The sequence below is a fragment of the Panthera pardus genome, unplaced genomic scaffold, assembly GCF_024362965.1.
Source record: "Panthera pardus isolate Hobbes unplaced genomic scaffold, ASM2436296v1 HiC_scaffold_6, whole genome shotgun sequence".
Lineage (NCBI taxonomy): Eukaryota > Metazoa > Chordata > Mammalia > Carnivora > Felidae > Panthera > Panthera pardus.
This window is the reverse complement of record NW_026526991.1, coordinates 5,967,798-5,982,605: the sequence shown is the minus strand read 5'-3', so window position 1 is coordinate 5,982,605 and position 14,808 is coordinate 5,967,798. Positions and strand designations below refer to the sequence as shown.

The window sequence follows — 14,808 nt, the reverse complement described above, 5'->3', positions numbered from 1 at the left end:
TAATTCATTCTCATATGGATCATGCTTTTGGTGTTAAACATATGACTCTTTGCCTACCCGAGGGTGCCAAAGATTTTCTCCTGCGGTTTTTTTCTAGATGCTTTGTAGTTCTAGGCTTTACATTTAGGCTCTGCTGCATTTTGCTGTGGTTTTTAAAATATTGCACCAAATATGGATTCAAGTTCATTTTTCTTGGTTTTTAGTATACAGGTGTCCATGTGAAAAACCTTACTTTTAAAAAAGCAAGTTGGGGGGTGTGTGGGTGGCTCGGTCGGTTAAACCTCAGACTTTGGCTCAGGTCCATGAGTTCCAGCCCCCAGTCGGGGGAGCACGAGCCCTGCTTCGGGTGAGACCCGCTTCTCTCTCCCTTTCTCTCCCTCTCTGCCCCCGCTGTGGGATTCTCTCTCTCTCTCTCTCTCTCCTTTTCTCTTTGCCCCTCACGCACTTGCGTCCCCTGCCCCAAAATAAATAAATAAGTTGGGGCCTCACATTGGGTGAGCTCGAGCCCTCTTCTCTCTCTCTCTCCCCCTCTCTGCCCCTCGCTCACTTGCCCCCCCAAAATAAGTAGATAATAAATAAATAAATAAATAAATAAATAAATAAATAAATAAATGATTGAGGAGTCGAGGCACCTGGGTGTTGCAGACGGTTAAGCGTCTGACACTTAATTTCAGCTCGGGTCATGATCCCAGGGTCGTGGGGTCGAGCCCCGTGTCGGGCTATGTGCTGACAGCTGGGAGCCTGTTTGGGATTTCCTCTCTCTCTCTAGCTCTGTCTCTGCCCCTCCCTCTCTCTCTCTCTCTCCCTCTCTCTCTCTCTCTCTCAAAATAAATAAGTAACATTAAAAAAAAGAAAAAGCTGAGGTGCCTCAGGGCTAATTATTTTCTGGACGATGCCGTCCTTTCTCTCGCTCTAGTTTCCAGAATTTCTTACATGGCCAAGTTACCTCGGTGATCGTAAACTCCTGATGAAGGAAGGGAAGGGCGGGGTTTGCTGCCCCCTGCTCGGCCAGCCCGGCGGGAGCCACGCACCCGCCGGGGGGGCCTCGTGGTCTCAGCGCCGTGTCCCCGTGGTCCTGGCTCAGCGCCCTCTCCTGTCTTGCAGGCTTTGGGAACCATCACTGCAGTGCCTGTCACGGGTCCTCAGGTCAGCTCCTTGCAGAGGTTGGCCGGACAAGGAGCGGCCGTGCTACCTCAGGTAAGCAGCTCGCAGGTGGGCCCCAGAGAGTCTGTCTGTCTGTCCCCAGCCCCTCTGGCGCCGAGGACGTGCTCCCGTCCCTTCCCTCCCCTGCCTCTCCTGCCTGTGAGAGGAGGAGACGGACGTTCTGAGTAGACCCAGTGTCGACAGTGAGGGATTGCAGAATCCTTCTAGTGGGTCGTGACCAGGACTACTTCTTTTTTCACGGAATCAACGAGGCTGGACTAGAATAGGACAGAACGGAGCAAGATGCACCAAAGGCATTGTTTCTCGAATCCCTTGTGTCGGGACCGGGTCGCGAGGTCACAGGCGTTTCGGTCACAGTTAAAGCAGCGCGAGAAACTCTGCCCAAGATGATTCATTCGGGGAGGCAGCGAGGTGCTCGGCTAGTCCGTGCCTGGGCTCCGCACTTTGGACAAGTCGCCTGGCCTCTCGACCCTCCTGGACCGAATCTCCTGTGCTGCAGAGGGGCTGGTGCAGGTGGCTCCTTGGTGGCCGTGGGGATGAATCGGACGGCACAGAGGCGTCCTGGTACGGAGCAGGTGCAGGCTAGCGGCTCACCGGTGCTCGGCTGTGTTGAGCGAGTGTTGTGTGCCCGGTGGCCCGCCAGGACTGCTGGCCCCAGAGGGGAGGACGGCTCCCGCAAGTCATGAGCTCTGGGGTCCCCCGCATCCGTGTTCTCGGGCTTGGAGGCCCAGCCCCTGCAGCCTGGGCACGGCTCGCCCCCGTCCGGAGTTGGGATTATGTGGTGTGAGCTGGCCAGTGTGGACCAAACCCGGAGTGACCTGGGAGGAACCGGCGGCCCAGAACTTGACCTGAACGGACATCGCGGCTGGGAGGCCCCCCGCCCCCAGCCCCAACCCCCGCCCACCCGGTCCACCCCCCACCCCAAGAGGATGGGGGTCCCCAGGCTGGCCCAAGGCGGGCGAGGACCAGAAGAAGCAAACTTCCCGAGGTTCTCACGTTCAGAATCGGTGTTTGTGCCGGGCTGTGATCCTGACCCCGCGTGCCAAGGACGCAGCAGGACAGGATCACGCGCCTGGGGGAGTCCCCCGATGGCGGGAGGGCCCAGCTGGCGGGGGAAGGGCAGGGCACTAGAAGTGAGGCCAGCCCCCTGGCGGGCCCTGGCGAGGAGCAGGTGGACGAGACGCCAGCTTGACTGAGGGGCACGCCGCACCGAGGTGACCTGCCCAAGGTCCCGGAGCCCTGTGGGAGCCACCCCGAACCCCTCCCTCCACGAGGGCATGGGTGGAGCCAACCCAGCCCGCCGCCAGCCCACGCCAACACCTGGCAGGCTCGTGGAGGTCCCGCGTGCACGTCCCTCTGCCCTGACGACGGCTGGAGCCTTGTTCTTCCTGGGGAAGTCCCTTCCTCTCCAGGCCTCCATTTGCTCATCTGTAGGATAGGCCAACGTACCTGCTTCAGAACGCGGTCACGGGGTGGGGGGGGGGCCCAGTAAGGTAAGACAGGGCAGGCCCTCTTCTGCCTCCTTGTCCCTAAGAAGGTGGCCCTAGGGCAGATGTCACGGGGTTGGCGTGAGGCTCGTTTCTGGTCGCAGGAAAGCAGGGGAGCTGGCGACAGCTGACAGGACGCACACGTTGTGCCTTCTCCCCACCCCCAGCGCACGGATGAGGCGCGTGTCCGGCACCACACGGGTCCCGGAGGGGCAGGGCTGGCCCCGGACGAGCCGTCCAGAGCGCTGGCCGGAACCACGTCGTGGCTGCCTGCACCTGCTTTCACTCCGCGTGCATGGGCCTCGCAGAGCGCGACGTGGCTCCCGGCCCGGTGGCTTCCGTAGGGGACACGGCGGCAGCCCCCACCCCGATCACGAAGCAGACTGAGCGGGGCCGGGAGCCCCCGGTGGCCCCTCCCAGTCCCCTCCCCCCCCACCCCGGCAACGACAGCACCGTGGGGACTTCTGTCTTCCGGGAGAGCTCGCTGCTTTGCGGCTGGAGCCAGAGGGCACCCGACTGGTCCACGTGCAGCTTTCCCATCGCCCTCCTGCTCGTCACCGTTTTGGGTTGAGCCGGAAGGGGCTTGGGTCCAGAGCCGGGCCCCGCGGCCTCTCCACTGCTGTCCCCTCGCCTCTCACCCGGGAGGCCTCTGAGCCCGGCCGCGTCCGTGCCCGGGCTCCTCCCTTCCCGAGTCCCGGCTGTGTTCGGGGCCCGCCCCTCCTCCGCGTCTGTCGTCACCCCGCCTGCCTGTGTGTCTGCCCCACCGTGCGACTGTCCTTCCCTCCCTCCCCAGGTTAGGCCAAAGACTCTGATTCCAGACAGCCTCCCCGTCACCCCAGGCCGGGACCGGCCACCCAAGCAGCCCCCCACGTTCCAGAAGGCCACCGTGGTCAGCGTCAAGAACCCCAGCCCGGCCCTCCCCACCGCCAACAACACCGTGAGCCATGTGCCGACGCCCAGCAGCCAGCCCCAGGCCCTCGCCGAGTCCTCGGCCATCACCTCCCCCCTGAGCGGCGCCGGGGTGGCCTACGCCATCATCTCCACCGCCCCCAGCAATGCCACCGCCATCGCCCCCAGCACCGCCGTGTCTGTGGTCAGCGACAGCGTCGTGGTCCAGCCCCTCCTCATCAGTGCCGACAAGAAGGTGGGTGTGTCGTGCCCGCAGGCGCGGGAGGCCCGGACGGAGCGGGCGGGTGGCTGGCGGAGTGACCACGCGCGGGCCGGTGAACCAAGCGGGTGTGAACAGAGGCGCGAATGAGCCGTCTCAAGAGGGGTCAGTGCTCAAGCGCCTGGGGCGCGAAGGAACGACCCAGCGAGGGAGGGAGGGAGTCGGTGGCAGGAAGGGATGGTGGTGGGAACGAGGCGCGAAGGGGAACGGCTCCACACGTGAACGGGGCGGCACGGACGAGCGGGTGTGTGGCCAAAACACGTGGCTGAATGCATCAGTGTCGGTGGAAAAAGGATGATTGGGCAGCGAATGAGCGACTTCATTCACGGGACTCATTAACTGAGCAGTGAGATCTGTGCCCGGAGGAGGCCGGAGCTGGTGACGATGGGTCTCTGGCCGGTGTCGTTGGGTAGCCAAGGACCTTCGGGGACGCCAGGTGCCCGGAAGGAAAACCCGTGATGTCTTGGCAGGATTGAAAACTGAAACTCAGATCCTCTCTGTGTCCCTCTCCGAACTCCTTGGTGCTTGTGCGGCTCGAGGTCTCTGACCCCTTCTTCTCGGTGGCCCCTTTTCCTCTGTCCCCAGTTCGGGATCTGCCACAAGGCCCCTCTGTCTTGCTGATGGCCAGCGTCCCTCCCAATTCCCAGCCTGAGAGCTGGTGGCCCACTTTCCTGCTCCTGTACGTGGTTGCACACGGTGTATTTCTGGGAGTATTGTGGTTCTGGGCCCTGCCACCCGTGGACAGTAGCCCCGGGGATCCTCGGTTAGGACAAGCCGTGGTCAGGTGGGGGAGACATGGCCCTCAGGACCACGGCCGGTCACGAGGGGGGAGCTCAGCAGGCGTTTGTGGGATGAGTGCCCTTTTCACTGCAACCTCAGCAGCATTCCGTGCTGCCACTTTAAACACTTTTTGCTGTTTAATCGGTGCGAACAGATGCTTGCTGTTCAAAGTTGAATTCCTTTGGTTATTAGGAATCTCGAATGTTGCCCCTATACTTTTCAAGAATCCTGTCTCCTTCATCGGGACTCGCTTGAGGATATTTTTTGCCCTGTTTTCTACTGGGGATCTTAACGTTTTTCCTCCCACGAATATAAAGAGGGACCTTTTTTTTTTTCCCATCCCGAGAATTCTGGGGTTTTAAAATTGTGATACAAAGGAGAACAAAGAACCTCTCCTCGAGCCAGCCAAAAAACAGAATGCATTTTCTCTTCCTGCTCAGGAGCTCCAAATTCACGAGACAGTCATGTTCTCAGGAGGAGAAATTCAAGTTCAGGTTCTTCCTGGCTTGGGTCAGACCCTGGCTGGCTGCTCCTGGTGAATTCCTTCCCTCGGATCCGTGCAAGATAGCGATCCTTTGCCAATCCCCTGCTCAAAACAATTAATAAAATAGTTGAGCCACAGATGGAGGGAGGGAGGGAGAGGCTGGGCTGCACGAATCCCTTTCTGACTTTTCAGCCGCAGACCCTTCGATCAAACCACACGGTTACCCTGAACCCTGATGGAAGCTGGCTGGAGTGGGGGCCGCTCTGGGCGATACTGAGCTGGGTCTGGAGTCTGCCTCCCCCTTCTCGCCCCCACCCCGCTGAGGCCAGATGCGAGGGCCTCAGACACAGTGGCCCGGGGCCCCAGGGGCATGCTGGGCAGTGGGCAGGCTGGGCCCTGCAGACAGATAGACCCCTGATGACCTCAGACGGCAAATCTGAGCCCTCCTGGCCTCCGTTTACCTGCGTTTGAGGTAGGGGTAAAGAAACCAACCTTTCTTGAGTCTCTGCTGCCCGGGTCTCCACCGCCTCCCTGGAGGTGGGTGTTTATTGCGAGGAAGCTGAGGCTCAGAGAAGCAAAGTGACCGCCCCGAGGCCACACAGCCGCGACAGGCTAGTGGAGGCCTGAACCCAGGCCCTTCTGGTTCCTAAACCAGGCCCAGCCTCACGCAAACCCTCCTCGCGGTGTGAAGGGTGGGCTGGAGGTGCACACCCTGGGGGCAGGCGCCCCCTGGGCCCGAGAGCCTCCTCGGGTCCGCTGTGATCCCGCCTCCCAAGGCCCCTCCCCCTCCCCGGTTCTCCCCCCCTCACCCCTCCCCCCTCCCCCGCCACTGCCAGGTCATCATCATCCAGCCTCAAGCGCAGACGCAGCCCGAGAGCACGGTGGAGCCGCGGCCGCCCACGGAGGAGCCATCTCAGGGAGCTCAGGCCACCAAAAAGAAGAAGGAAGACCGGCCCCCGAGCCAGGAGAACCCCGAGGTAGGGTGGCCGGGGTCGGGCAGGGCGCGGTGCAGGAGGCAGGGACGACAGAAGCTCCCTGGGGTTGGGCCTCGGCCTTGCGTCTCGCAGATGGGCTCGCGGAGTGGCGCTGTGGGCCGGAGGTTCGCACGGATTCGAGAAGCAGGCGCCTGGCTTTGCACTTCCTGCCGCCAGCTTTCTAGCAGTGTGACCGGGGGCAGGTCCCGTCTGTGTCTTTGTCTGTGATGCGGGTGGGGAGCGTTCCTGGCAGCGTCCTTGGGAAGATCCCGCGGGTCGGGGTCTGCTGAGTCCAGGGGACGGGGCTGCTCTGGGCGGCGCACACGCACGGCCCTCCGGTGGGCAGAGCAAGACCCCGAATGCCTCAGAAGCCGGCTGCAGCCGAGGCTGGTGCTGGAGAGGCAGATGTCTCCCCGAAGTTCCTGTAGAACTTTCCAGAAATTGCACGTGAGTGCCTCCCCCCCCACCCCCACCTGAAGGAGGAGGGACGAATGGCATCCTTCTCCGTGGCTAACACAGAGCCACCTGCACCAGGGAGTGGAAGAGGCCAGCAGCTAATTCAAGGTCATTCTTCATTAACTTTCAGGGACAGCAGGTGACCATTCTTGTGTTCCTGCCTCTGTCCTCAGCCATCCTGGGCCAAAGTCAACCCTTTGGGCCTTTTTCCATGCGGCTACCCTCACCTGACCCCCCTTTTCCCCCCTATTTGTTTGTCCGATGAGATTCACTTCAGACATCCTCTCCTCCAGGCAGCCTTCCCTGACCACCTCACCTCACTGGGCAGAAGAGACCCCTCTGGGCTCCTACAGCAACTTGTGATTCTTTTGTTGTTGTTGTTGTTCTTTAAATAATTTATTGTCAAGTTGGCTAACGTGCAGTGTGCACAGCGTGCTCTTGGTTTTGGGGGGAGATTCCCGCGATTCGTCACCTACACTACGCAGTGCTCACCCCAACAAGTGCCCTCCTCGATGCCCACCGCCCCTTTTCCCCTCCTCCTCCCCCCCACCCCCTACCCGCACCAGCCCTGTTTGTTCTCTGTATCTGAGAGTCTCTTATGGTTTGCCTCCCTCTCTGTCTTTATCTTATTTTTCCTTCCCTTCCCCCTTGGTCATCTGTAAGTTTCTCAGATGATACGTCTTTCTCTGCCTGACTTCCTTCACTTAGCAAAATACCGTCCAGTTCCATCCACGTCATCGCAAATGGTCAGATTTCATTCTTTTCCATCGCTGAGTAGTATTCCACGGTGTATATGCACACACCACATCGTCTTTATCCAGTCATCCGTCGACGGGCGCTCGGGGCTCTTTCCATACTTGGCTGTTGTTGGTAATACTGCTATAAACATTGGGGTGCATGTGCCCCTTCGAATCAGCACTTTTGTGTCCTTGGGGTAAATCCCCAGTAGCGCTATTGCTGGGCCGTAGGGTGATTCTGTTTTCAGTTTTTTGAGGACCCCCCATACTGTTTTCCAGAGCGGCTGCCCCAGTGTGCATTCCCACCGACGGTGCGTCCTCCGCTTCCTTGCCGACAGCTGTCATTTCCTGAGCCCTTCTGGTTCTTTTAAATCGACGGGCTGTCGTTACCAAAAGAAGTCAGCCTTTCTTCCGTTCGTTCACTTACTCTTCGGACATGTCTTAAGAGTTTGCTCCGTGCCAGGCTCCGTGCTGAGGGTAGGGACGTGGAGATGGGGCAGTTGGAGCCCTGGCCCCGGGGGAACTCACTCCTCCCGACACGACCACCAGGACTTGAGCTTGGGTTAAAAAATGTCAAGTGTCGGGGCGCCTGGGTGACTCAGTCGGTGAAGCGTCCGACTTTGGCTCAGGTCACGATCTCGCGGTTCGCGGGTTCGAGCCCCACGTCGGGCTCCGTGCCGACGGCTCGGAGCCTGCTTGGGATTCCGTGTCTCCCTCTCTCTCTCTGCCCCTCCCCTGCTTGCTCTCTGTTTGTCTGTCTCTCTCAAAAATAAATAAACATTAAAAAAATTTTTTTTTAAATGTCAGGTGCCATCAGAGAAGCTCACATTCAGAGCGGTGGGAGGTGCAGGGAGAAGGAGCGTGTGTTTCCACCCGGAACGACTGAGGAAGGCTTTGCAGAGGAGGGGCGGGGCAGAGGCAGGAGGGACAGCGTGTTGTGCAGAGGACATTGCTTGCACAATCTCATGGATGTGAGAAGGCATTTAGCAGGCCCAGGAAAGCCAGCGGGTCCGCTTGGACCTCAGGTGGCACGTGTGCGTGAGAAACCCTAAACCCAGGGTCGGAGAGACGTTGGAGCCTGACCCTGGGGGGCCTGCATGCTGGCTGCCGTGGCGCAACTTCATTCCTTGGGCAGTGGGGAGCCGTGGAATATCCTTGAGCGGGAGAGTGACTTCATTATTGTCCTTTGGCGTGTCCAGAGCGCCCATTGGCTTTTTGGGAGTAGCTTCGATTCAGAGTCGACCATTCACTGAGGCTGAGATAACCGGGTGTCCTCTGTGGGCCCCGGGCCCGATTTGTCTCAGGAGGCTCTCCGTTCCGTCCCTCCGTGACGTTTGCGTGCCTGCTGCGTGCACGGTGAGCCCCGGGCCGGCCTCTGCGTGCGCCCCTGTGTCCTCCCACGGGGACCCGCAGCCTTCCTGGAGGTTTTCCGGGCAGATTCTCTGTGTTCCCTCAAAGTATATCTCACCCGGTTATTGTGCATTTATACAATTAGTATAATTACATTTAACTACATAATTAGCGTAAATACGTGTAATGACTTAAATAGAACTGGCAATTACAACACGTCCCGGCGTAAAAATCCTTATTAAACTTTCTTTTTTATAACACGGGGTCTGGGAGCGGTTGTGCGGGGCCGATGCGGGGCTCTGTGGCGCCCTTGGAGCCCGTTCACCAAGAGCCCCGAGGCAAGAGCTCCCGAGGCCAGGGCGGCCCCTGCCCCAGAAGCTTCGCCGGAGGCGTGGGCTGGCGTCCTGGGTGGCTGGTGGCAATGGAGGCTCCCGGGGCTGCACGAGTGAGCCCAGGGTGCCTGCAGCCCGGAGCCCCGTTTTGAAGGGAAGGGAACGCTGAGTTTACCGGCACCCGGAATGACTCCAAGGCTCTCTCCCCTCGGCCCTGTCTCGAGGCCCACGGCCACCTTTAGGACACAGCTGTGGCCTTGCCTGTGCCGCCCATCATCCTGGCCTCGGGCGGCACCTGACTGACACTGGCCGCCGTCAGAGCAGCACGAGGACTGCAGGGGCCCCAGCCCCGCACGAGCCCTGACTGCGGCCACCTCCCTGGGCCGGACCCGTGCGCACAGATGCCCACGCCGTCCGGGTCACCACGGCCCCCGTTCCTGCCCCTGGACGGGTTCCTCCCTGTCTGTCCTCCCAGTGGCTAGAAGGATCTTCCTAAACTTCAGAAATCACCAAGGCACCCCCCGCTTCTTGAAACCGATCCGGGGCGGCTCGGGGTTCCGACTTGGGAGGTAGTCCCCTGCGGCAGACCCACAACAACGGCAGAAAAAGCGTAGGAACGTCACGGGACCAACGCGAGTTCATTTCGTGGGGAGTCACGGGCGCGCCAGGCGGAGTTGGCACACAAAGTCAGCTTTGGAATAGCTCTGGACACTGACTCCCCGGGGGGGGGGGGTGCCTTTGGTTTAGGGTCAGGATGAGTAGACAGGGAAGGCTTGTCATCGTAGGGAGACAGGGCGCCTTGACAAAAGCTGCCAGTGCACCCGGTGCGTGTCCTGTAAACGTGGCTGAGGCTCCTCCGGGGGGAGGTTTCGGTATCATATCGAGGTTCAGGCGATTGCCCGTCATTCCAGCGTCACTCCGTGGTCCACCTCCACAGGCACGAGGTGGGCTTGGCTGTCACTGTCCTGGAGGTCTGGGCTGGGTCTTGACGGGACCGTCGCCATCACCTGAGGGCTGGTTTCGGGTGTCGTTTGCCTGAGTTTAAGAGCTAAGCCGGAAGGGCGAGCTTCAGGAAAAATGTAAGACGTTTGTGGGTACGAGCAGGTGGGCAATAAAGGTCAGGTCCTGGGGACTAGCCGGTGACAGGAAGAGACAACAGAGAGGCCGCTGTGCTGGGTCCCAGAAGCCCAAGCAGTGAGCAGGACCCTAGGGCCACCGGGCTGCAGGTCCGGAATGCCGGAATCGGGTGAGGGCCACCAGGAGGGCAGGGGAGGTGGGGGGAGCTCACACCTGGCAGCGTGGGTCCCATAAGCTCTTCAAGAAGGAAAGGAGCCAACCTGAGCCTGAGGCTGGGGAGTGGGAGGGAGGGGGAGAGAGGGGAGAGCAGGAGGGGGAGGGAGGGGGAGGGATGGAGGGGGAGGGAGGGGCAAGCAGGAGGTGGAGGGAAGGGGAGGGAGGGAGAGGGAGGGATGGAGGGGGAGGGAGGGGCAAGCAGGAGGTGGAGGGAGAGGGAGGGAGGGGGAGGGAGGGGGAGGGAGGGGAAGAGAGGGGCGAGCAGGAGGGAGGCAGAGAAAAACGGGAACACAGAACAGGAAGGAGGAGCTGTGCCCAAGATGAGTCTGGACAGAATTCTGGAACACGTGACGCGGTCCACGCCGAGTATGACAGAGTCCACGTGTGGCACGTGAATTTCCTCAAGATGGACTTCGTTTTGCGGCGACGTCTAGCCACGACTTGCACACGAGTTTGTTTAGGGGGTACTTGGGCAAGTTTGTGTTTTAAAGAAAGGAATAACATGGGGCGCCTGGGTGGCTCAGTCGGTTAAGCAGCCGACTTCGGCTCAGGTCATGATTTCGCGGTCCGTAAGTTCGAGCCCCGCGTCGGGCTCTGTGCTGATGGCTCAGAGCCTGGAGCCTGTTTCAGATTCTGTGTCTCCCTCTCTCTGACCCTCTCCCATTCATGCTCTGTCTCTCTCTGTCTCAAAAATAAATAAACGTTAAAAAAAAAAAAAAGAAAGGAATAACAGCCCCTTTTTGGAATAAATAAGAAATAATGGAACAAACGATGTCATGAAAGATAAAGCGAGATCAGGTGAATGTCAAACCCGTTTGGAAATCTTGGTGATGAGGAACATGGTGATTGGTTGAAATTAAACGTCTTACTGGACGGGGGCGTCTCAGGGGCTCAGTCTGCTGAGTGTCCGACTCTTGATTTCGGCTCAGGGCATGATCTCACGGTTCGTAGGTTCGAGCCCCGGGCCAGGCTCTGCGTTGACAGGGTGGAGACTGCTTGAGATTCTCTGTCCCTCTCTCTCTGCCCCTCCCCTGCTCCCAAGTGTTCACACGTGCGCTCTCTCTCTCTCTCTCTCTCAAAAGAAACGAATAAACTTCATAAAAAGCTTACGAGACAGGATGAACGGAGATAATTAGTGCTTTGGAATATGCCACCAGGGATGTAGCACAGAGTTGCAAAAAAGTATGGGGGGCGCCTGGGTGGCTCAGTCTGTTAAGCATCTGACTTGGACTCGGGTCATGATCTCACAGTTCATGAGTTCGAGCCCCGCGTTGTGTCTGTGCTGACAGCTCGGAGCCCGGAGCCTGCTTCAGATTCTGTGCCTCCCTCTCTGCCCCTCCCCTGCTCCTACTCTGTATCTCTCTTTCTCTCTCTCAAAAATAAAAGACATTTGAAAAAATTTTTTTTAAAAAGAAGAAAAAGAATGATCCCTTCGAAGACCAGCAGAGAGGATATGACGACGGGAGTGGCAGCTTCGGGGAGCCCTACCAGGATTACGGAGCCAAACGGACGAAGAGACACTTCCCGCGACAGCCGCGGGGATGGGGGTTTGGCTGTATCGTGGCAGGCACTTGGCTGCCATTTCCCGTCCTCGAGTGACTGTGGCTCGAGTTACCTTCCGTGGAAGACGGGGGTGGCGGCAGGGCGAGGCCGCATGGGGGGCGCGAGGACGCAGGAGCTTGGCCTCCACGTTGGTGGTGTTTGCTCAGGTGGGGCCAGCGAGGCCGGTGCGGGTACCGAGGGGGGTCCCTAGAGTCCCTGCCACCGTGCAGCCAGCCCCAGGGCCCCGAAGCAGCGCTCAAGCCAGGTGGCAGCAGACCGCAGCCTGGACCACTGTCGGCTGCATCTGGGAGACCCCACAATCCCCTTTCCGGAGGCTGCACGGCCGTGTTAATCACGTTGTAAGTCTTGCCTTCACGTGAGCCCACACCTTCCGGAATACAGTTTACAGGCCCTACTTTCCATGGGGTGGAGGTGCTTCATGGTGTTTTAAATAGAATTGGGGGGGCTCGTCCGACTCTTGGTTTCTGCTCAGGTCACGGTTTGTCACATCGAGCCCCCCATGGGGCTCTGCGCTGACAGCGTGGAGCCTGCTTGGCCTTCTCCGTCTCTCTCTCTCTCTCTCTCTCTGTCTGCCCCTCCCCTGTTCACATGCTTGCTCGCGCTCTTTCGTTCTCTCTCAATAAACTTAAAAAAATTTTTTTTAAATATATACTTCAAGAAAAGTTGACTGAAATCAAAGAAGACTTACGCACGCATCACGCGGACTGTGGCCCTGGTACCAGGCACCGGGGAAGATGGCCGTGTGCACCTGCTACGCGACCCGGAAGGTCCCTGCGGGATCCGGAGGGCGTCCGGGCAAAAGCAGTCACGTCACTTTAGAGGGAAAACAGCCAGGCCTTGGCTTTCCCGCGCGGCATCTGAGACCAGAATCCAGCAAAGCGAGGGGCGCCAGGGTGGCTCAGTCGGTTGAGCGTCGACTTTGGCTCAGGGCTCGGGTCATGATCTCACGGTTCATGAGTTCGAGACAAGATCCTGAGGAGAGACAGAAAGAGCCTAGGGTTTTATGTCCCGCCAAGCTGGCCTTCAAACTGGAAGCCTCCATCCGCGTGGAAGGTTTTGTTATTTTTTTAATGTGTATTTATTTTTGAGAGAGCGAGAGCGGGGCGGAGAGAGGGAGACAGAGGATCTGAAACAGGCTCTGTGTTGTCAGCGCGGAGCCCGACGCGGGGCTCGATCCCACGAACCGTGAGATCGTGCTGAGCCGAAATCAAGAGTCCGTCGCTTCACCGACCGAGCCCCCCCTCCCACCCCCAGGCGCCCCCCTCCAGATAGGTTTTAAATCTGCTAAGAACTCGGGAGATGCTGTTCCGTGGGCCTGGCTCGACCCCCACCGGCCCAGAGGAGACCGGGGCCCCTCTGGCACCAGCCCTCGGGCGGGTGGCTCCAATACTCAGCCGGGGGGTGAAACAAAAAGGGTAAGGTTGTCAGATCAGAACTGAAGTAGGACATTCTCCGATCACGTACAAATGCTTCATCTCCGTGGCGTCGGGGGTGGGGGGGCCGTGAGAGAAGGTGGGAGGCAGAATGAGCTCCGGGGGAGTCTCCGTCGTAGCTGAGATTTTCAGTGAATCAAAGAATATCACGTAAAGCTGACAGATGGAGGGGGAGAACTATTTTTAGCAGCACAGAAGTAAAAAAATGGAAGAGTAAACAGTCACTATTTGGAATGATTTGGAAAACCCAAGAGAATCGATGATAGGAAAACAAATCCGCAGACAGAAGTTGTCGAGGCAGCGGGGTTTAGTATTAATGCAAAACATCGATAATCGTCAACAGAAACACAGAGCAGCCTGTTAGAAGCCTTACAGGTAACCGTATTTACAGTAGCAACAAAAAGATGAAATATCTAGGGACAGACACGCTGACAACAGTCAAACCCCGCTGGAGGGTAAGTTTAAACCCCCGAAGGCAGAAGAGGAACAGAGAGAGAGGCACACCACGGTTTTGGGGGGGAAGATTGCGTATCACAAAGTTGTCATTATGCCCTACGTTAATTTTTAAAATTTTTTTTAATGTTTATTTTTTTTTTAATTTTTTTTTTCTTTTTTTAACGTTTATTTCTTTTTGAGAGAGAGAGAGACAGAGCATGAACGGGGGAGGGTCAGAGAGAGAGGGAGACACGGAATCCGAAGCAGGCTCCAGGCTCTGAGCTGTCAGCACAGAGCCCGACGCGGGGCTCAAACTCACGGACCGTGAGATCATGACCTGAGCCGAAGTCGCCACTCAACCGACTGAGCCACCCAGGCGCCCCGCCCTACGTTAATTTATCGTCTTGACATCATCCCAGTAAAGCTGCCAAGGGGCTCCCTCCGGCTCCTTCATGGTCTGTAAATTTCACCTGCAAAAAACAAGCAGGAAGGACCGGAGAGCCCTGAACAGGAAGAACACAGAGAAAGGGATCCTAATCCCGTCAGAGTTCTGTAAAGCCAAGGTAGGGACACGGTGCCACGGGAGCTCACGAACAGGTAGGAACAGAACAGGGGGCCCAGAAACAGACCACGGATACGCGTGATCATTTAGCTTATGATTCAAGCGGCTCCTCAAACCAGTGAAAAGTGGAAAGACGGACGTTTCAATAAATGGTATTGGAACAAGTGAGTAGTAGCCATGTGGACTGAAAGGAATCCGCATTTCATACCATCAGCGCCAGGATACGTTCCCAACGGCCCATAAACCTGAATGTAAACAGTGAGGGGGGCCTGGCTGCCTCCGTCGGTAGAGCGTGTGGCTCTTGATCTCGGGGTTGTGAGTTCAAGCCCCACGTTGGGTGGGGGAGCCTCCTTTTAAAGTTACAGGGATGCCTGGGTGGCTCAGTCGGTTAAGCCTCCGTCTTCGGCTCAGGTCATGACCTCACGGTTCGTGGGTTCAGGCCCCGCGTCGGGCCCTGTGCCGACAGCTCGGAGCCCGGAGCCTGCTTCGGATTCTGCGTCCCCCTCTCTCTCTGTCCCTCCCCTGCTCGCACTCTGTCTCTCTCTCTCTCAAAAATAAATGAAGATTTAAAAAAAGTGAAAAAATCATAG

The 14,808-nt window shown here is 58.3% G+C and overlaps 1 protein-coding gene across 2 annotated transcripts in view; it reads left to right on the top strand.

Annotated features, from left to right (window-relative positions):
* PHF21B (PHD finger protein 21B) overlaps window positions 1–14,808 on the top strand; it is an 88,864-nt gene that overhangs the window by 64,013 nt on the left and 10,043 nt on the right. For both annotated transcript variants that reach the window (XM_019447158.2, XM_019447159.2), the window contains exons 3-5: window positions 1,105–1,197; window positions 3,445–3,795; window positions 5,920–6,060. In XM_019447158.2, coding sequence (XP_019302703.2) covers window positions 1,105–1,197; window positions 3,445–3,795; window positions 5,920–6,060 — 585 coding nt within the window. The remainder of the gene's footprint in view (window positions 1–1,104; window positions 1,198–3,444; window positions 3,796–5,919; window positions 6,061–14,808) is intronic.